The following is a 22,137-nucleotide window of genomic DNA, read 5'->3' as shown; positions in this document are numbered from 1 at the left end:
TATATTTTTCAGCCCCCCCCACCAGAGTATTTCTGAACACTCCCTAATTTGGGATTTCTTTATGTTTATTGATTTATTTTTTTCATTTCAAAAAAATGAAAATAAAAGACCAAGTCAATCAACAGCAAATCACATGCACGCAAAGGCACACACATAATCATTCATAACTCGCAGACGCAAAATCGGAATCAACCTAAATTTTGGAAATAAGCTTTTTTCGGGGATATCTAGGGGCCTACTGAAAAATGTCATAAAAAGCGGATAGGATCACGAAATACTCCTTTAAGCATAAAACTCTGATTTGTATTAATTGTGTGCAATTGATAGAATTTCACATCCGATCTTTTCAGTCACCGTACTCCCTCTGTTTACTAGCTTCCGATTTTTAGCTTTCGCGATTAATAATCTGATAGATTCTAAAATCAGAATTGTTCAGTATTGAAGTGCCATTATAATTATGCCATTATAATATGTTGCATTCAATAATATAAGCCTACGTATAGTTTACTGTTACTGTCACTAATATAATTATATAAACTTTTTCATAACAATTTTATACTAGTATTTTGATGTAATAAATATCAGTATAATTTCGAGTTCAGCTGAATGCTTTCATCATGATTAATAACATGCTTTTATTTATCAAAAATCGACTTTGGCATAGTCTAAGACAAAATAGGATATTTTGCATGAAAATGTATTTTTTTTAACCTAAAGAAATTAGCTATAGCCTACATTGGGCTTCAACTTTGTGTCATTTCAATAATTATGACAATTTTAATGACTTATCCTTTACAGTTTCACATTTGGGATCACTGAATGGGCCTGTAATAATTGTGAACATTATTTGTACAGTAGGCCTACTCAGTGGTTTATAATCAGATTAAAAATAATCTTCATAAGAATAAGTTGTTAAGGGGAGGGGTGGGTAAAAACTTTTTTGACCTGAACATGACTGGTGGTCAAGAAGTTAAAAAAGTTTCTGCCAGAAACCTGTCACGGTCACCTGGTCAAAGTTCCCCGGGGGGGGTCACTCCCATTATGGCCTGTACACCATCCGCGATAATCAACTTTTGAAAAGCACCCTAAACAAGGATTTAACCCTTGGCTAAAACAATACCCTAAACAGGGATTTTATTCCTTGCATCTAATTTCATACCCTAAATTTCATTTCCGCGTATTAGCAATTGCAATTTTGCTACCCTTTTTTCCAATATTTCACGTTTTTGACACCCTAAACGCGTTACGCGCGTATCGTGCTTATCCACGAAAAACTACCCTTTTTACGCGTTTTCATTATCGCGGATGGTGTACAGGCCACAATGGGAGTGACCCCCCCGGGCAAAGTTCATACGTGAAAAATAAAATTGTTTATAAAGTAAGTTATTTGCCCCCCCCTTTTTTAACTAGTAAATTTAGCCTTATTCCTTGTTAAAAATGGAATAAATTTATTTTACACAGATGATGTTCGGAAAAATTGCGTCCGGACTCCGTAAATCCGGCCCTTCACACACCCACCCCTGCATCCCAGTTGTAGTAATACCACCTTAGTAATACTAGAAACACTACAAAGTATGAAAGCGTTATTGCCCATGCCTACTTTTGTGTCGCGAAATAGGAGGCACAAGAACGACGACATTCGTAGAAATCTGCGATTCTAATTCCAATGCTTGAGAAAACATGTAAGTATGATTCTTCAGGTAAAATGCACAAGTTCCATTTTGTTTTTTGAGTAGTTCCTTCTATTTGTTCCTTGTAAAACATTTGCCAACCTTGAGATTGAACACGGCCGGCCGGGGAGTTCGTACAATCATGTAGTCTTGCCAGCAAGACTTCAGTCTTTATCATAAACATAATGACATCTACGGACCTGAAGTCTTGCAGCGGTACATAGGGATGCACTGTACGTTTAAGAAAAACAAACTTCAAGCATCAAGAAATATACCTTGTATTTGTCAGTTTTACCTCAGAGATGCTGTAGACCCTCTCTACACAGTGTAGAAACATCACAAGTAGAATGCTGCTCAATATGATAAATCCAAATCATGAAAATAAAGCAATTTTGCAGAGCAATATTTTGACCACTTTTGCACTAAGTAAATTACTCCATGAAGATTGCAGGTTTTGCCAACTCAGGGGATGTTGAACCCACCCAAAAGTTGACATCAATGTAGATCAATTATCTCAACTTTGGTATGGTAGTATAGTATAATGGGATTAAAATCATCCATGTACGCCCAAACTCTGGTACAATGGGGATTAAAATCATCCATGCAGGCCAAAACTGTCCTTGAGAGTTCCTCGTCTACATCCTTGGAGCCCAAAATGAGCCCACATATTGTGATGTTTCTTATTTGTGGTACAGAAATGAATAGAGTGCCCTATAACTCAGTATGCTGAGTTATAGTTACTAGAACTAACAATCATGCAATGTCAATGTTGAATTGTATTACATGTCGTAAGGCACGTCTTGTTGTGTACCATCGACATGACCTTGTTTACAAATAGTACGTAATCAGATTTGGTCGAGAAATCGATCTAGGATACAGAACACAAAATAGCCATGATAGCTTTCCATCAGACTGCAAAATAAGGATCACGTTTTAGGCCATTATAGTGGGGATTATGTAGTCCGAATAATCAGACCCAGAACAAAATATTAATTTCTGACATGATCGTGTACTGGGTCTGAACTGTTTCCATATGAAATCTTGATGGCAAATTGGACAATAGAAGCACATGGTTCTACGTGACAGCTTTTTAATCCCTATTCAGGTTGCGTGAATCACGCTATTGTGGACCATCCTTCTGATACTTGAATGTTTGGACAAGCGGAACGGTTTTTTGTCTACCTCTCTGTTTGTAAACAAACCAGGAGGTCGAAATCGTCCTCCTCGCCGAATACGAAAGTCAGCGTAATAGTACGGCACTGGGGATTATGCACTTTCAGTTTCCCACACGTTTGAAGTTGAACGGGAATTGGATTGAGTACTTTTTCAATGTCTAACATATACTTACTTGATATAGTAGATCTGAAAATGACTACATAAGAAGTACACATTCATTGATTAGGTCTAGTTTGTGAGAAAATTAGCTTATATAAAAAGGCAAGTTTTTTTTCTGTGTGTACATACGACTGCTTACTCAAGAACTCTAGCTTCGAATTTGCACAGGATAGTTACGCATTTGATGCTAGAGTACGCCATCGTTTTTCGGTCGGACAGCGGTGCAATTTTTTGCACCGTGGCGTGGGTTATCTATTCTGTTAATGTTGAAATTTGGAAGAAAGTTAATTTCGATGAGTCAACTGTATCTTTTGAGCAAGATTTACCTACTTTGGACAGTCTAAAATTTTGCTTAAGTGTAATTTTAGCTTCCATTGCCTTACATGGTGTCATGCTTCAGCGAATCTGACTAGATTTTGAATGCAATGGTCTCTAGCCTAGAATGTGAAGCTATCGGTGAGCAAATTCTTGGCTAGACATCTCGCGCAAATGACTGCTAGTGCTACTTCTATGTTTTGACCTTGTGTGTTCATGCGCAAATAATCGTAAACATCACTCAAATTTTCACATTTTCTTTTCAAATTTGTAGAGATCACATTCACAAGTCATGCAAGTTCTACTACATTTGTAGTAAACCAAGATTTTCAACACTACAAATTTTTAGGGCTCAACCGGTTATTGGATCGGATATCGATTTACCGTATCGGCCCGATATTTGTTGACCGAGAAATCTATCTACGGTACCGTACTATCCACGCCGACACAGTAGTTACTGTGTGGATAGAACTAGAAGATTAGAGTGTGGAACTGTTTAACTACTTCACTCAGTCACTCAATCGTCACCAATTTTCAAACATATTAGGGGTACTACACCCCTCGATAAATTTGTGTCTATTTTTGCATTTTTCTTAAAAACTAATAACACAGTGGTAACAAAGGTTATGTATATTAAAGGGGCAAGGAATCCAATTACTACACTGGAATTTCAGTGACCCAACTCACCCAAGACAAGCAGTTTGTTATTTATGATAAGAAATAAGGTACCGCTAGGATGTACCTCGTTTCCTATCATATGTACTGAACCGCTTGTGTTGAGTCACTGAAAATTCACTGTAGTAATTGGATTCCTTGCCCCAATAATATACATAACTTTTATTACCAGTGTGTTATTATTTTTTGAGAAAAAATGCAAAAATAGTCACAAATTACCACAGGGTTGTAGTACCCCTTAAAACAATTCTTTGTGAAGTTTACCAAAATTTATTTTGATGACTTATCTGTACAGAGCAAAGTTTGCTAATTTGTTAACCATGCTAACAATTTGCTCACTTTTCATTTGAGTGCCGTAACTTTTTCGGGCACTGCCGCTAGTAGGCCTACCGCTACCCGTCGTGATCGGTGTTGTTTACTTCCAAATTTCCATTGCTTTACATGGTTTTTACGTGAGCGTGAGTTGGGACTTTATTGACATGCGCAGGAAAACCGGGTGATCTTTTCCTTTAGACCACCCTCGCTATATAGGGACTAAATTTTAACTTCTGGAGATAAGGTTTACTTTTGCATCAAGGTTTAACACAATGGTTTACAGTTGTCAATTGACCTTTTCGGTAAACCCATAAGCCTTTGCGAGTACATCTGAGAACTCGTCATTTGACGTCACGCCGACTTAAAATGCGCAGTGACGATGTTCGATAAACAATGTTCGCATTGGCGCAGATCGGCGTGACATCAAATGACGAGTTCTTAGGTGTACTCGCAAAGGCTTATGGGATTTACCGAAAAGGTCAATGCCAGGGTTTCGATAAATGAGGGAAATTATGGGGTAAAAAACAGGTTGAAACAACTTTTTGAAAAGTAAGTGAAAACGGCTATTCTGCTTGGAAGTTTTTGTCTAAAAACAATTTAAAAATTATTGGAAAAGCACAGGGTTTAACTAAAAAAGTGATCTATAGTTCATTTTTTTCATCTCAAAACAAATTATTAAGTTACAAAAATAATTTCCTGAGTGTAACAAAGCCAGATTTTGTAATTATAAATAACAAATTAAAGGCATACGTTTTCATTGGTCAAGTGCATTTAACCGAAATGTGGCATACCGTATATCAGATTCAAAACTTTTTCATTTTAAGGACTTGATGAGACAAAAATTATGTTGAATGATTCATTAAAAGTTGTGTGCTGCTATTTATTAGCTTTCTGTGTTATTTTTTAAATATTTGAGTGACTATATTTGAGTTTTTGCCATTTTTGCCATTTTTGCCGGTTTAAACTAGGCAAAAACCGAACCCTGGAAAAGCAAGAAACATACCTTCATAAAATCAGCATCACTTCCATCATATTAAAAGATGATCAGATCAGTGAAAAGTGGAAAGAATTTGTGAAATGAGGGAATTTATGCAGATATGCATCACACAGTGAAAAACTGTCAAACATGCTTGAAAATGCTTGAATGCAAGTGTAAATCACCATCAAAATGAGCGTACATCAAGCATTTGTGCTGCACGAAAGTTTTGGAGTTTGTATCACCGGTTTTGCATTCATTTGATCAGCTCTTGTACGTCAAAAATTGCAATAAAAACATGGATTTTAGAACAAAATAAAGCTTGTTTGACGAAATAAAAGGTATGTTTGTATAGCTGAAAACATGTTTAACCTAGATGCAATAAGTTTAGTTTATCCGGTGGCCGAAAAGAAAAGATCGCCAAAAACCAAATAATTTCCACCTATATGCCAAACAAACAATCCATGATGACACAATAGTTACTGTGTGGATAGAGATTATTAGTTATAGTAGTTAGTACGGGAAATTATCGTGCACGAAGTGTTATACTGGGTGAAGCCGAATGCTGAACCCAGTATGACATTGACAGTGAGCAAGAAATTGCTCTGGGCAGAGCTGTCACTGGGGGTGTGTTTTGTTTATGGAATGGCATAGCTGCAAGTGTGGATTGTTTATTAAAAAGGGAAAGCACCTTTTTTCTGTGCAAAGTGGTCACTTCGGATGCGTTGTGTTTTATGGAACGGTATATTGTTTATGTTAAAAGGGGAATGCAAATCAGTTCATACACATGGTTGGGCATGCGACATCAACAGTAAAAAAAAATTGTTGGTTTTGGGGTGCAAAATACAGATTTTTGGTCTTCTGAGTATGGAAATCTGTTCAAAGTTGGCATGCAATAAAGGTGTTTGTGATTCTCATCAAGTTATGTGGAATTGTGTTCATGTCTTTACCTGAAGCATCATAAAGTTTGTAAAACACCAGTTCCTCTCCAGATAAATTGAGAATATGATGGGAATGCTATACACTACCCACATATGTTAACTTGAAACTGTTTAAATCAGCCGATGAGAGGGATTTTGTTATTGTTGAGTTCAAATAGTACTCCAAATATGTTCTTTTTAAAGAAAAAGAGCATGTTAATTCAATCCTGATGACAATTTTTTTTGGTGAACATTTGATTGGGTGGGGGTAATTAGAAGCTAATGATGCATTTCCATTTAGCCTTGCCCTTGTGTGTTCTTGACAGCTGTACTAAAGACTGCACAAAAAGTAATGCAGCTGTTATAAATACGCCTATAACGTCAGAACTAATCATTGTGTTCACAATATTTCAACATACATGTAGAAAGAAGGATGATTTATTTACGTGCATTTTGATACCCTATTTGTCCAATTTCATTCAAAATTAACACAGCAGTGTTTTTAAAGAAAAAGACCCGAATTAAAAAGTTGCAGTTGTTGGTATTGATTTGAAGTCAGCGCGAAGATAAATGGAGGGTTTTATGTGCCACAATGCTTGAGTAATAACCATTGATCGCTGTAAACGGCAACTTTTAAATTCGGGGATTTTACTTTAAAAGCACTACTGTGTAAATATTAAACAACATTTGACAAATGGGGTATCAAAATGCGCATAAATAAATCATCCTTCTTTCTATGTATAAATACTGTGAAAACAATTATTAGTTCGGAAGCTATAGGCGTATACATTCGTAACAGCTGCGTTACTTTTTGTGCAGACTTTACAATGATTACATGCATACTAAAGAGCAATCCAAAGCAGATGCTGTACATTATACAGCGATAGATAACTCTGAATAAATTCCATCTATAATGTCTTTTAAAATTATCATCATTTTGAGCTGTGATGATTTTTACTTCAGATACACATACACAATATTGTGAATATCTGGTTTAAACTCCTGAGAAATTAACTTTTGAAACTGGGTGAAGTTCTTTTTGGACCACCCTGTAATACTCAATCTAGAGGTTATCCACTTTACTCATGCGTGACTCGACTGACTTCTAACAAAAGGCGCTGGGTCCCGTAGTATTCCTCATTCAAACTATTCAATGCACGACCTCAGAGTTACCTGTATGATTTTGGCGGGCTATTTTGAAACAGTAAGGCTGCGATCACATAGAAGTATACTACATACGTTTTATGGTATTGCGCTATGCGAAAGACGCTCATTCGATCAGGTTGAGTTCACATAGGAGTATACTATGTGAACTCAGCCTGATCGAATGAGCGTATTTCGTATAGCGAATACTGTATACAGTATACTTCTACATGTATGTGATCGCAGCCTTATGGTTGCACATGCAGGTACTTCTTTTGAAAGTCCTAAACAAGGTACATGTATAGCAGTCCTGTATAGGATATGCAGCTTAAAGAACATGGATAACCTGGATGACCAGTGTTGACCAGACACTATATCAACAAACCCAACATTTATATCAATGGGTTTTTGTGCAACTTTTTTATCTATTGATAATCTATTGAACCATACCCTAAATATTTTGATACTCGTAGAGAATTTGAGTTACTAACTCGTAATGAAAAGTAAATACCTCATGTAATGTGTTTACTTAAAATGTATCGGCTAAAGCTAGGCTGTATATGTAATGGGCTATTCCAGTTGAAATCCATACACCTATGGATTTATGGAAGACAGATCTGAAGATTTCAAATGGAATCACACATTCAGGGAAGAAAAAAAAAGCCCGCGCAGTGATTTATAGTGCGCTACGCACAGGCACAACGCTTACACATTGATCCACAAGCCTCAGCACACTTTACAAGTTGTCGCTGACCATTACGGCCCACATCATTCCATAAACCATTTATAAACAACAATTCAGGGACTTTGCTGAGCACTACAAGAGCGCACACCCTAGACATTCCACAAATAACCTTCACAACCAGGATCAGCTCCCCAAGTTCCGTACGGGTTACAACAAGACAATTAGCAGTAAGTTCCTTGTCCAGGGAATTTCAAGCTAACTCAATTTTTCCACGAGGCGTACTAGGCACCGCCTGGTTCGAACCCACAACCTCTCGCACAATAGTCGAACGCCTTATCGATTGAGCTTAATGGAAGACCATTTGAAATTCACCACCTCCTTGTGCCTTTCATAGGGGGCATGGATTTCAAGTGCAATAGCCCAATGTTACATAATAATAATAATCATAATAATAATGGAGGGTTCTTAGTAGGCGGGCAATCTTCAAAAAAACTCAAGGTTCACAAACAGTAAAGACAAACAACTTATATGTGAAAAAGATGAGTTTTAAGTTGCTTTTTGAACTGAGTAAGCGAATGGTTGTTACGGAGGCTGTTTGGAAGCGAATGCCGAAAAGCAAAAACAGCTAACTTACACTGAATCCGGAATTCTAAAGGCAGCCAGTGAAGCTCATATATGACGGGGGTGATATGCTCATACTTCCTTTTCTTCATGATTAAACGGGCCCACACAATTTTGTATTCTTTGAAGTCTGTTAAGTTGGTCAGTGGTGATACCAGTCAAGGACGAGTTACAGAAGTCAAGACGTGATGTAATAATTGAATTGACAAGACATGATGTAGCGTATGATGTTACATGTGCCTATAATGGCACCAGTCTTAAAGAAAGATGTGTGTGGCTGTACTGGTTGTTTTAAAACTATAAAGCCTATTCATATCATTACACCTGAATCACTGGTGGATTGCTACATAATGGTTTGTAGGCCATTATTATTTGTCTAGATGATTCATAGTTTTTAATGCCATGGCTGATGAACATATGTCTGCAAGTACCACACTCTAAAAATGGTTATTTTTGCATACAGTTATTTTTGGGAGTTTATTTTATAGAATTTACATCAAGTATGATGCAACTTTATATTAAACATATATCTTTGTGTGTTATTGTGAGTGAATCCCCTGGCCCTCTATAATTATGCACAAAAGATCGCCTCCCTTAAGGGGGTACTACACCCCTGGCCAATTTTGTGCCTACTTTTGCATTTTTCTCAAAAATGCTAGCGCATTGGTGGCAAGTAAGATATGTATATGATAGGGGCAAGGACTACAACTACTGCACTGAAAATTCAGCAACTCAAGGCAAGTAGTTATTGATTTATTGATCAAATATTGGTTTCCCTCATTTTTGACTGTAACTCCAAAATTGTTGTCTGTGCTGAAATAAAATTTCCATTTCAGTAGTTGTAGTCCTTGCCCTATAATATACATATCTTACTTGTCACCAATGCGCTATAATTTTTGAGAAAAATGCAAAAATAGGCACAAAATTGGGCAGGGTGTAGTACCCCTTTAATGAAATAACAGAAGAATTAGGTGACGTAATTTTAGATTTTCATTTTTGTTTTCAAATTGGGAGAAAACATGTTACTAATCACTCTGTGACCATATGTTCAAATTACAGACATATTATTAATTATCAATATAATCTACATAGTAATTTATAACAGTTTCATGAATACATTTACATTTTTTTCACAGATAAGAATCTTTCTAAAATGTGACCAGACCAGAGAACAAACCACCAACCATGTCCAATTCCACAACGCAAGGGATACATGGCAGGTTGCGGAGACAGAGGATACGCAATGTCAGAGATACTGATGAAGATGGCTTCAGTTCAGGAGAGGAGCCAGATATACCAGATGATAAAGATGCCTGGAAACCCTATCATGGGGCTCCTGAAATCTCTCCCAATGAAGGGAACATAGCTTATGGGTTACCTGACAGCACCCGGAGTACTATACCAGAAAGGAGGGTTGACGGAGAACCACTGTTTTTGCGTTCGATGTCGGAGAACACTTTCAATTGCGGGTGCTGTTATGAGTTAATGATTCAACCCACCACCTTGAATTGTGGTCATAGCTTCTGTCGTGTATGTTTGGCAAGATGGTGGAAGTCAACAAAGAAGATGACGTGCCCAGGATGCCGGCAGCCGTGGATTGGATTCCCACATATAAACATAATACTCAGGTAAGCTAGGTGGTTAGTATTTCATTGATTTGTTGTTGCAGTGTGTGTTTATAAAATTATTCTTTTGAAGTCACTATGATTTGACTTTGTACTTAGATAACTTTTATTTATCCCAGTCTCAATTGACATGTAATGTACGCCTACTCTGTTCAACATGTTAAGAGGCGAAAATTTAAAAGCATGTGCCAGTCAGACATTACATGTACACATTGGTGCTGCACCCAACTGCATGCATGCCATTCTATATCAATCCATGATGTTATACCTAAAAACCTATAAATGTTGAACAAGTTATACATGTACCTACTTGGTACTATACCAACTTAACCTGATAATGTTCTATCTGCATGTGCTGCCCGATTCATGCAGTCCCAAGTTAATAATCATTTTTAGAGAATCATAATTTGCAAAATAATATAGATCTGTCTGATAGATAGTGTTGGTAAATGCAGTTCACAGGGCTCGAAAAAATGTTAATTTCCCTGGAAGCAAGCTAAATTTGTATATACAAAAAATACACAATTTCCTCCAAATACCAGAATTTCCCTCCAAACACCAACATTTCCTGAGAATGAGCTTCCCAAATTCCCCACTTTTTCGAGCCATGGCAGTTCAAGTGATTAGTTTCTTTTATTATACTTTCCTCTGCACAGGAACACAATGGAGAAGATGTTTCCTGAGGAGCTGCATGAAAGAGAGCTGAGTCTACAGAGTGAAGACAGCAAAGTAATTATGCAAGAATTTGAGGCCTTTGGACAAGAATTAGATAAGAGAGCCAGGAATCCAGGAGTGGTGCATGGTAGAGCTAAGAAGGGATTCTTATGGGGTGTTCTTACTACTCTTGGAGTTGTATTTGTAAGTGAATCTAAACTATGGATAAAAACAAAGTTGTATTGCCCCTTTTCCGACTGACCCTAAAATTTGACAATCAAGGGTTGCATTTTTTATTCAAATTTTCATATTTTTGGTATACAATTCACAAAGTATTTTCTTGTTTTTGATTCATACTGTATAAGTCTGATATATTCCAAAAACCATTAAAAAGGACATTTCGTGATCCACAGCCTCATCCTTCCACTTTTCTCAAAAAAAGTTGAGATTTTTATATCACTGGAAACCTCTGGCTACATAATGTTTATGTACAAAAAATTTCTTGCAGATTATTTCGTTTAGCAAAGATATCGTGAAATTTGAATTTCATTCTGGTATACCAGAACGAAATTACAACACATTGTCTATAGAGCAGTATAATACACATAAGCATGCATAACTTGCGAACGCAAAATCGGAATCAACTGAAATTTCAGGAATAAGCTTTTTTCGTGGAAAACTACTGAAAAATTTCATAAAAAGAGGATGCTAGGATCACAAAACACTCCTTTAACTAACCAAAGATATTCTTTAAAAAATGGACCAACCAATCCTGACTTAGGAGTTCTAAGAGCAATACAACCTTTTTTCTTTTTTGCTTATCAAAGTCGAATTGCATAAACAGATGCAAAATAACTGTTCTAACTGTGTTGTCAAATCATACTCTACTTTTGAGTAAATTGGACCTATGAAGTGCAAGCTAGCCATAGCCTTAAAAAATCAAAATTTTGAGATATTTTCTCAGAATATTAAGAGCTATCTAAAGAACCACTGAACCAATACTAGGTTTGTTTGTACTCATTTTCTTGCATTTTTCATGCCGATTCCAAATATGGTAATGAAAAATTACAATTCTGAAATTTTTGAAATTTTTAATTTTTTTTTAATTTGTCGTCTGCAGTCGACACCCGCGTGGAGAGAGTTAACATTGTAGTCCACAGTCTCATCCCCCAACAGCTGTCACCAGTCGGAAATCAGAACACAGTGGCCTATCGGGCGCTGTAATGTATGGAATTATACATAAATCGCAAATTATACATCTGAATCAACTGTAATTTTGGAAATACATGGATATCTATTGAACCATACCCTAAAAAGAGAGTGCTAATATAACAACATACCCTTTCAAACATATATCATATGCCAACAGGCACACTTTGGAGTGCAAATTATGATGTGATACTTTTTTTCCAAGGTCTGTAAAATATAAAGTTGTAGATACTGTATTCTTTTGGGTATTGAAAAATACCGTATTTAATCAAATAGTCGCCCCCCTCAAATAAACGCCCCCACCACTTTTTTTCAATCAAGATGTTTCAAAAATGCCGATATTTCCATGCTATCTTGTGTAGTAAGCTTACCAAGTTGCCCACATGGTCGATAATAGCGTCACTTTTTGGCGAAAATCTGGATTGGAAACCCGGAAGTGAACCAGAAGTCAGTGTTTCTAGTTCATAGTTCGTCATTTTAGTGTGAGTTTTAAGTTTACCTAATGATTTTAACAGGAATTATCGTTCTAAAATTGACCTTGAATAAACACCCCCCCCCCTTGGGAAAATGTAATGATTGAAGAAATTATTTGTCTATACTAAAAAAAACCATACTCCAGAATACATGTACATAAAACTGTTATATTTTTCTTTCTTCACGCAGCTATTACAGCTACTACTGAACTGGGGTAGTGGAGATAAAGAAATGTTAGTGAGTAAGCCTTTATCTAGATGGAAACCCAGTGAAGTGGCTGAGTGGCTCAGTCAGCTTGGCAACTGGGCTGCTAATGAGTATAGCCAAAAAGTTATGGACCAAAATATAAGTGAGTAGAATTGTTCTCCACTGTGAAGGAGGTGGTGTGGTTTTGAATGCCCCGCCAAACAAAGTTTGGAAAGGGGATTATAAAATGAGGTCTGATGTCTTGTGTTTGTGTGCAGAAAATGTTAACCTTTTGCAAAATAATTTTACTCCTTGGCTTCTTTTGTTGATTTTTTTCTAAATTATGTGTTGATTGATATTGATACAAGAATTGTGTCCCATGACAGACAGAACCAGGGGCCCATTTCACTAAACTCTTAACCCTTTGTAACTCAAGTAACCGTTCGTAAAGTTACGAATACCCAATACTATATGTAATGTAACTTTACGAAGGGTCCCTGTTGTAAATTCCTACTACTTATGTAGGGTACCGTTCTTAAGTAAGCTTAGTGAAATAGAACTTATGACTCAGTGCAAGTTATGAACAATTTCGAGACTTACGAAGCTTCGTTAAGTTTAGTGTAATGGACCCCATATTTCTTCTTATCCTTTAAGTCATTGGTCAGGTGCTCTTCTACTATACCATGCCTCTCATCTTTCATCTTGATTAAAATTAACTGTGTGTTTATCTACTTGCTTTCCCAGATGGCAATCTACTAATGGGACTCTCTGAGGAGGAAGACCTTGAGCAGCCACCTTTCAGCATTACTAACTCTCTACACAGAAGAGCTATCTTAGCTGCATTAAATAGAGTCAAGGAACTAGGCTATAAACCTCCCAGGGATCTCAGTGATTACAAGGTAAAGTGTTTCTTGGAATAGAGAATCCTTTTAGTAAGTTTTTAGCGGGTTCACAGCCGGACAAGTTTAGAACTGTCAAGCTTTCGTCAGGAGTAGCTCTGACTTCTTCAGGACAAAATACCTACAAATGAGATATGTAGCCCGCCCCTTGCCTGCTGCTGACTCTGAAAAGAGCCGTTCACTGAAGATGTCCCTTGTCATTAGAGAACAAACAGACCTCTCCTATCTGCTAATCTAAACGGTTTGGTGGCTCTGAAGAGAGTGGTTCACTGAAGACTGGCCCTTGTCAACAGAGAACAAGCAGACCTTGCCTATCTGCTAAATTTAAATTGCTCCTTGTCAACAGAAAAAAACAAGCAGACCTCGCCTATCTTCTGATGCAATTGCAGAAAGTTTGCAACAAAGTAGGTTGCCCGTACCTTTTTGTGTGATTGTTGAATAAATAAATAGGCTGCCACTTACCTATGAGGTCTTAGGTACTTTGTCCTGAAGAAGTCAGAGCTACTCCTGACGAAAGCTTGACAGTTCTAAACTTGTTCGATGATGAACCTGCTAAAACTTACTAATTGTTATGAACTCCGGTCGTAAAAGCCTATCCCACAATTTAGAGAATCATTTGTTCTTAACTTAAAGGCCCTTTCAGTGATGCCAGCGAAAGTGCAAATAAATTAAGATTGTTTATAAATTGCCTGAAAGTGAAAGATAAGTCATGAAAATTGTCATTAGGTATTTTTGAAATGAAAAAAATTGGCAAAAATGAGGAAAACAGCTGCATTGACAAAGTGAAGGCCCCATTCAAATACATGTGGGCAATTGATATATACTGTCAGTATATAAATTACAGATTATGTGTAAATGCCTTATTTTGTCTTAAATATACAGCTTTCGGCTGGACTATGTTAGCACATCTATGACAATGACAAAGGTACCAAAATCTGAATTTTGATGATTTTTACGATCGTCCAAATGAGCAAATCACTGAATGGGCCTTTAAATAGAACTGTGTTTTGAAATGTGTGAAGTAATGATAATTACAATCACATTATTACAGTCAAGCACATAACTGTCTTCTTCCCTATGTTCTCACCTCCACCTGTTTTCAGTACAACAACAAATTTTATGCTCAGGTACAGGTGCCGCGATGGACCAACCAGTTTCTCCTATTGTCGCGGAATTCTTCATGGAAGACAGAGAAGAAAAGGCACTATCTTACTTTTACTTTTTCACCCATTATCAATCCACTGCAGGATGAAGGCCTCAACATGATGTCTCCATGTGTCTCTGTTTTGTGCTTGTTGGTACCAGTTCACTTCTCCCCATGATGTTGCAGCTCGTACCTCCATCGCTTCCGTTGGCATCCTCTATTTTGCTTTCCTCCCATAAGGTGTCCAATGTGTAAGTGTTGTGCTCCAACGATTATCTTGTCTACGGCTGATATGGCAGGCCCATCAGGTCCATTTTCTGCTTTTAATGGTTTCCAAGATGTCCTGAACTTGGGTCTGCTCCCTGATTCATTTGTTGGTTTTTGTGTCCTTGTAGGTGATGTTTAATATGCTTCTTTCCATGTTGTGCTGGACTGCTGCCAGTTTTCTTTTAATTTTTGAGGTTAATGTCCATGATTCTGCTCCGTATGAAATAGCTTGGAGAATGCATTGGTTGTAGACCTTTCTTTTAAGGCATATTGGGAGATTGCTTTTCATGATGCTGTATCTTCAAAAGGCTTGCCACCCGGCTTTAATTCTCCTTCGAATTTCAGAGTCTTGGATTTTGTCTTGAAGAGAGAAGCATTGTCCAAGGTAAGTATAGTCCTTGACCTGCTCGATTTAAACCTCTTTTACTTGCACTATCTTTGGGACTGTTTCTATTCCTGTCATAACTTTATCTTCTAACGAAGTGAGTTCTGTGGTTTAATATGGCACTATCATCTTATCCCAACCCTCTGCGATTTTTTGGAAGATATGTCGACGACACCTTCATTATTTTTAAGAAATCGGAAGTAACAGCATTCACAAACCATATCAACTCTCTCCACCCCTCATTACAATAGAACGCGAGGACGACTGTCAACTCGTCATGTTGGATGTTCTGGTCAAGCGCAGTCCCAATGGCTCACTTAGTTTACTGCAAAGACCAGTACTTGAATTTCTCTTCCCTGCGGAAACTAGGTGTGGTGCGAAAGTGACTGGTACCATAGGGGAGTGCGCGAAACCATACACATCAAGAGACAAAACTGCAAAATGAACAGGGACCAGGGACGGCACATCCTTCCTCTCAGTTATGACAACATCATCAAGTCATGTGACCCTAGAATCACCAGCGGTCACATGACGAACACAGGAATAAGCCAGTGGCTCCAAAGGCTTGTGGATGCAAGCCGCAGGCTACCACAGCTCTGAATAATATAATCGTGAGACGTAAGTTAAAACTTTCTTATGCCATGATGATTACAGTTATGGAAAATCTAGTGTTGCAAAGTGATGGAATTCAAAATGATTCATAACAAAAAAGGCCTAATATCCAATCTAAGTGAGAAGTCTCGTATCACACCCAAAGCCAATCAATATTATATAGATATTAATCTGCCATTTTCTTTCTCATCAGACACTGTACCTGGGATTAGCTACCTTTCTGATGTACGCCTTGAAGGAGTTCCCTCGTCTGACGATGACTAGCATGTATATATTTCACTATGATGATGTCTTCCTTCCATTCATTCACATAACATGTCCTATCAACCAAACCACAGTGCAAGAAAGTATGACGGTGCAATATGTGAGTATTAAGGCCTAAAAAAATTTGTTTGATTGGCGTGATCTGACCGACCCTAAAAATAGCACTGACCCTATACTTTTCTTCTAACTTTTTTGCAAAAAAAAAATTTTTTTTTTAAATTAAACAAAAAAGTTCCAAGGCCTTTATCATAAGCAATTTACAGCTTAAATGTGTGTGTGTGTACATTTTTTTTTAATTGCCAACCGTCCTACCCTAATTTTTTTTTTTATGTTGCGCCAAACAAACATTTTTTGGCCTAAGGGTTGAAAATCACAACCTTTGCTGTGGTCATCCAAGATTTTGTTTCCACGAGACAAAAATTGCAATTAAATTTTGATAAAGGTACTACTATGAATACAGTACCAAGGAAGTGTAAATTGATGCTGTTGCTTTTGGATTGAGAGTCTGAAATCAATAGTTGGAGTGTCATTTAGTTTACTGACAATCTGCTTCTCTAACTCTTGGCAGTGGAGATGAAGCAGGGGCAGTGTGCTACATGTTGCGTGTTTATAACTGACTTTTTCTCAATCTGTGCTGTTACACAGGGCCACTTTTTTTAGTAACTAATAAAAACTAAAAAAAATCCTGTAAAAAAGGTCCAGAGCATAGGGCTTCACGCTCTGATGGCTTTTGCATACTTTACACGCGTGTTTGAGAGATATAATGGGCTGTTCCATTTAAAATCCACACTCCCCCGTGGAAGATTTTGGAAATATCTACTACAGAGGGAGTTTCAAATATAATTATTACATTAGCAGCTCCATTTTGAAACTCACTTTCCCTCAGGGGAAGATTCAGCTTGAATCTCTCTCAGTGGGTGTATGAAATGCAAATAGAGCTGCCTAATGTGCTCATTTCATCTGAAATTCATACTCTCCCTGTGGAAGATATTTCCAAAGTCTTCCACAGGGGTAGTGTGGATTTTAAATGGAATAGCCCAATATACCATCTATGATCTCATAGATTGATTTGATTAAAACCAAAGCAGCATCTGGATTCTAGGATGTGTTATGAATGTCTGAAATTTGTAATTGTATTTTATGTTTCATTTGTTTTGTTTTTCCTTTTTACAGAGTGAGGATATATCATGGGAACAGTGGGCAGAATTCATTCCCAAGTTTGTCTTTCTACCCTACTATCTCATAGCTGAGTTCTCATGGGAGTGGATAGACGTCAACTTTCTACCTGTTACATTCATATTAGCCAACTGTGTGTTCTTAACCATGATGGAAGCAAAGGCTATACGGGCAGTATGGAAGATGGGCGTTAGGTAAGTAACTTTTAGATTGGTACCCAGCGGGGTCCCGCAATCTGTTTGTTTATGGGTACACATGCTGGGGTCCATTTCGCTAGCATTTATGATGTTTTGTAAGTCTTAAAATCCATTGTAATTTACGACACATGAAAATCCATTTCTCTGGAATGGTTTACGATTTGTATGTAATTCAGACTTACTACAGGACACTTTGGTAATGTTATGATTAGTAACAGGTTATACGTAACTTGCAAATGGTTACTTGAGTTACAAGTTTATTAAACTGTGCCCAAGGTCCTTAAATTTTGAAAACACATCATATTGCAGCTCATTTTGCAAAGCTTGAGATGATAAAAGTTGTTTAGATATTTCACAATTTTGTACCCGTCAACAATAGCCCTGTTTCCACTAAAACTGTATAAAATATTTCAAAGATACCTTATCAAAGCACATTACATTCATTCTGCTGCCACTGGGATATATCACATTAGTTGGCTGCAACATGGAGCACATTATGATTATCCCCGAACAGGTCCCCATTTTTGCACTTGAGTAGAGGGACAAACCAGATATCATTTTGCCCAAGGACAAATGTTAGCCCTGATGGGATTTGAACCCACAACCTTGTGATCATGAGTCAAACACCCTAACCATTAAGCTCTATAATAATATTGAAATACTTGTTCTCACCAGAAGAGTAATTCACAAATAATTGTAAACCGCTACTGCGTTTGACAACTTATATTTGATTGTTCAATTCAGGGTATGCTGTAAATCGCATACAGGTGTGTGCCATGATGATGTAATATAATGTGTATTTCTATTCCTTGTCAATTTCAGGATGTTTTCAGCATCAATCAAGAAACAAGCCAACACCTTGCTGTTCCTAGTGGTGTCGCTCATCGCCTGGCCATTAATACCCACGCTCTTCTGTGATCTGCTCTTCTACATATCGCTATACTACTCGCCGTTTTCCAACTTTTATGCTGTATTCCTGAAATAACAAGGATTTTTATTTTGTGGTAAAGTTATTTTTATCTGATTACAGGTCAAAGTTGGCTTTATTGTGCACATATTTGTATGTAAGAATCACATAAGACATGTTCCCACAAAATAAGATAAAAGTTGCAAATCTTTATTTTTGAATTATGGCCAGATTCAGAATCTATGGATCATAAGCTTTAAAATGATATAACTTGCCAGTGTTGCTCCCTCACCTGGTCTTCAACAGTCAGTATTTCAAAGCAAAATTTTGTTTTCTTTTGGATTGTTCATTGAACCATTTCTCCTTTTCTTCCGTGACGATTTTCCACTCATTTTGTGAGAACAGGTCTCATGTAATAACCATATTATCTCCACCAGAGGTGTAAGTCTTCGGAGCGGAAATTCACGGAATTCGAAATGTGGCCAAAAAAAAAAAATTCCGGAAATGTAAAAATGAAAAATAAAAAATTTACTTGTTTTTTTTAAACATTTGCGGGATTGGATGATGATAATTCATCATAAAAGAGCCAAAAAAAACCTTTTTTTGAGGGGGTGATACCCTGCAGCCTATTCCCCAGACAAGCCCCCTTGCATTTCAGGAAATTTGGCGAGGTGCTCGCCTTTGGCTCGCATGTTTTTCAGGGAATGGATCATTACCTTACTTACACCTCTGCTCCAATGTGATAAACAGAACCCATACTCCCCCGTGTTGCCCATGAAGGGGAAAATAGTGATGGGAGGTTTTACTAGTGTTGATGCAAACACTCAAATTGATTTGAATACAAGAAGCTTGTATGCCGTTTTTCACCCTGATGTGGCAGTGACATCGGTGCGCATTTCATTGGATGCAGCGCAAATTGCTTGTGTTTTGCTCAGGTTGCTCGTATGCACGCTCGCGCTTAAAGACACCGCATCCTGCGTGCGAAAACAGCTACATCAACCCATTAATGCTGATGTCACTCCAACATCCAAGGTGAAAAATGGTATGGTGATAAGTGTAAAGTATATCAGAAAACACTTGCAAACTTCTTGCAATCAAGCATCAAAATCAGCAAAAGCTTGTGAGCATTTATGACACTTATCATAATTAACATCAGTATGACATTTGTTACATAAGGCAAGACATTGAGAACAAAAACATGTTGTAAGGGTCCGACCAACCCATATGTTATGTTTTTGTGTCAATTCTACACAGATTTACAAAAGTTTGGATGTAGAAGCACAGAACAGAAGAAAATGGAAGCCACTTGAGGAGGGCTACATCCGACAGTGGGTGACACAGCCTGTGAGGTGAGGTTGTATCATTTACTTTTAGTAGTAAATCAAAAACACATATTGATTTGTATTTTTGAGGCGAGGTTGTATAATTTTGTATATCAAAAACACATTCATTAATTTGTATTTTGAAAATAAAAACCACAAATGGTCTTGTAAATTAATGTGTCAAGATTTACTATTTTCTTAGTATAACTTGATACATATTTTAAAGAAACAAAAATTAAATAATAAAAACTTGGACAAAGTATGTAAAAGAGGTACATTGTGCTCTGTATCCTTGGTGTAAGATATTCATGAGTTAGACTAGTGTAAAGACTCCATTGTGGAATTAAGGAGCTTATGGAATAAAGCTGTATAATCCTTCAATAGAAGATTTGTGCTAGGCTAATTCCATGGAGTCTTACACGAATGATAAACCCATTGTGCCTGAACGGTATTGAAAAATATTGTCTTTTTGAGGTATGAACTTCTAGATCTTGAATTTTGGAACTTAAAATGTATAAAAATTATTTGAGCAGGCAACATTCAGATTTCGTATACATATGTGGTGAAATGCAAGTCTCTTGCCCAGGTCATTCACTGACATGTTATCAAGTTTGCTGGCAAATTGGACTGTTCCATTTATAATCCACACTACCCCTGTGGACGATTCTGGAAATATCTTCCACAGGGGGAGTATGAATTTCAAATGGAATTAGCATATTAACCAGCTTTAATTGAAATTGCCCTCCATCTGTAGAAGATTCAGATTGCATCTATCTCAGAGGGTGTATTAAATTCAAATGGAGCTGCCTAATGTGGTATTTCCATTTGGAATTCATACTCCCTCTGTGGCAGATATTTCCAAAATCTTCCACAGGGGGAGTGTTGATTTAAAATGGAATTGCCCAATGCCCATTACAAAATGTCATTCATATCATTCAGGTAAGGTATCAAAAAATAACAACAGGTCTTGACTGATCCAGATTTAATGTTTTGGGGATTTTTTAAAGCTATATGCCATGTACAATCAGCATAGGTTATGCTATTCCAGTTGCAATCCATACACCCCCTATGGAAGATGGAAGCTTAATCTTCTATGCAGGGAGTGTGAATTTCAAATGGGGTTGCCTGTATGGGTGATTCCACTTGAAATCTACACCCCCTGTGTGGTAAGATCATGTCTTCCATATGGGTGTATGGATTTCAGCTGGAATTGACCAATACATGTTCATCAATCTGTTATCCATTCACTACTCCCTATTCCAGAAAAATACAGAACTTATTTTTTGGAATAAAAAAAAATATTATCCTGGTTTGCCACTTGAAACATAGCTAAATCCTAATCCTTTAGTTAGTCCTAACTAGCGATAAAAGTCAAATTTTAATATTTAGTCAATTTTTGGAAATAAGGGCCAAAAACATGTGATTTTAGTTTGTTTTTTTTGTATGCTGTGACAATCAAGCCCAAAGACTTGTACTAAGACTAATTTCAGTTTATTAATTTTTGGAAAAGACAGGTTTCATTCTTATAACCAACCGTTTATTAAAGTAACACACACAAAAAATAAGAGCAAAATTTTGGCATACACTCAAGATTTTGAATGCTTAGACTTGTTCCAAGTTTGTGGTTTTTGTGACTCGATTGTCAGAAAACATGCTGAAAATGCATGTTTTTGGCTCTTTTTTTCAAGAATTTAGTAAAATAGTTAGGACTAAGGTAAGCTGACAATATTATTTATAAAGCCTACCCAGTCGCACTGCAGTTTTTAGCGGGATCCCATAAATGGGCGATACCTCATCCCATTTTTTTCACACTTCTGTAAGTAGCAATTAGCACCTCTTGAGATTTCGATAAAATCAATGGTCACTAATAGTAGTGGCACCAGTCGCGGTACACCATGAGTCTGACGGACTTCTGCACTAGTGCACATTGAATAAACAATGTCCATTGTTTACGCTGGTTTAAATCATGGGTCAATATAACTATAAACATCTAGGGAGTGTGTGTGAATGTGTGATAATGGATGAATATAACTGTTTACTGTTACATTATTAACCAGCTATTGTTGATGGTATCGGTAGCTAGTGATTTTTTGCTTTACGGGCGGCACTAGTAGGCCCTATTGTAGTAGGCCCTAACTGGCCGGCACTAAACGAAAATCGA

General features: G+C 37.2%; 1 protein-coding gene across 1 annotated transcript; it reads left to right on the top strand.

Moving 5' to 3' along the window:
- Positions 1 to 1,616: 1,616 nt before the first annotated feature.
- LOC140151128 (bifunctional apoptosis regulator-like) lies at positions 1,617 to 21,681 on the top strand. The gene is made up of 9 exons (XM_072173349.1): positions 1,617 to 1,682; positions 9,792 to 10,283; positions 10,937 to 11,138; positions 12,807 to 12,966; positions 13,548 to 13,702; positions 16,304 to 16,474; positions 17,548 to 17,744; positions 18,570 to 18,751; positions 19,909 to 21,681. Exons 2-8 carry the CDS (start codon positions 9,841 to 9,843, stop codon positions 18,730 to 18,732), a joined length of 1,491 nt encoding a protein of 496 aa, XP_072029450.1. The 5' UTR covers positions 1,617 to 1,682; positions 9,792 to 9,840; the 3' UTR covers positions 18,733 to 18,751; positions 19,909 to 21,681.
- Positions 21,682 to 22,137: the final 456 nt, after the last annotated feature.

Source organism: Amphiura filiformis, chromosome 4 (assembly GCF_039555335.1).
Source record: "Amphiura filiformis chromosome 4, Afil_fr2py, whole genome shotgun sequence".
Classification (NCBI taxonomy): domain Eukaryota; kingdom Metazoa; phylum Echinodermata; class Ophiuroidea; order Amphilepidida; family Amphiuridae; genus Amphiura; species Amphiura filiformis.
This window is presented reverse-complemented; position numbering and strand designations above follow the sequence as displayed.

Bases quoted from the DNA above. Each gene is read 5' to 3' on its own strand.
- LOC140151128 (XM_072173349.1), top strand. From the start codon at position 9,841: ATGTCCAATTCCACAACGCAAGGGATACATGGCAGGTTGCGGAGACAG. The intron at 13,703-16,303 runs GTAAAGTGTTTC...CTTTCTCATCAG, and splicing joins GGGATCTCAGTGATTACAAG to ACACTGTACCTGGGATTAGC. The intron at 17,745-18,569 runs GTAAGTAACTTT...TGTCAATTTCAG, and splicing joins GTATGGAAGATGGGCGTTAG to GATGTTTTCAGCATCAATCA.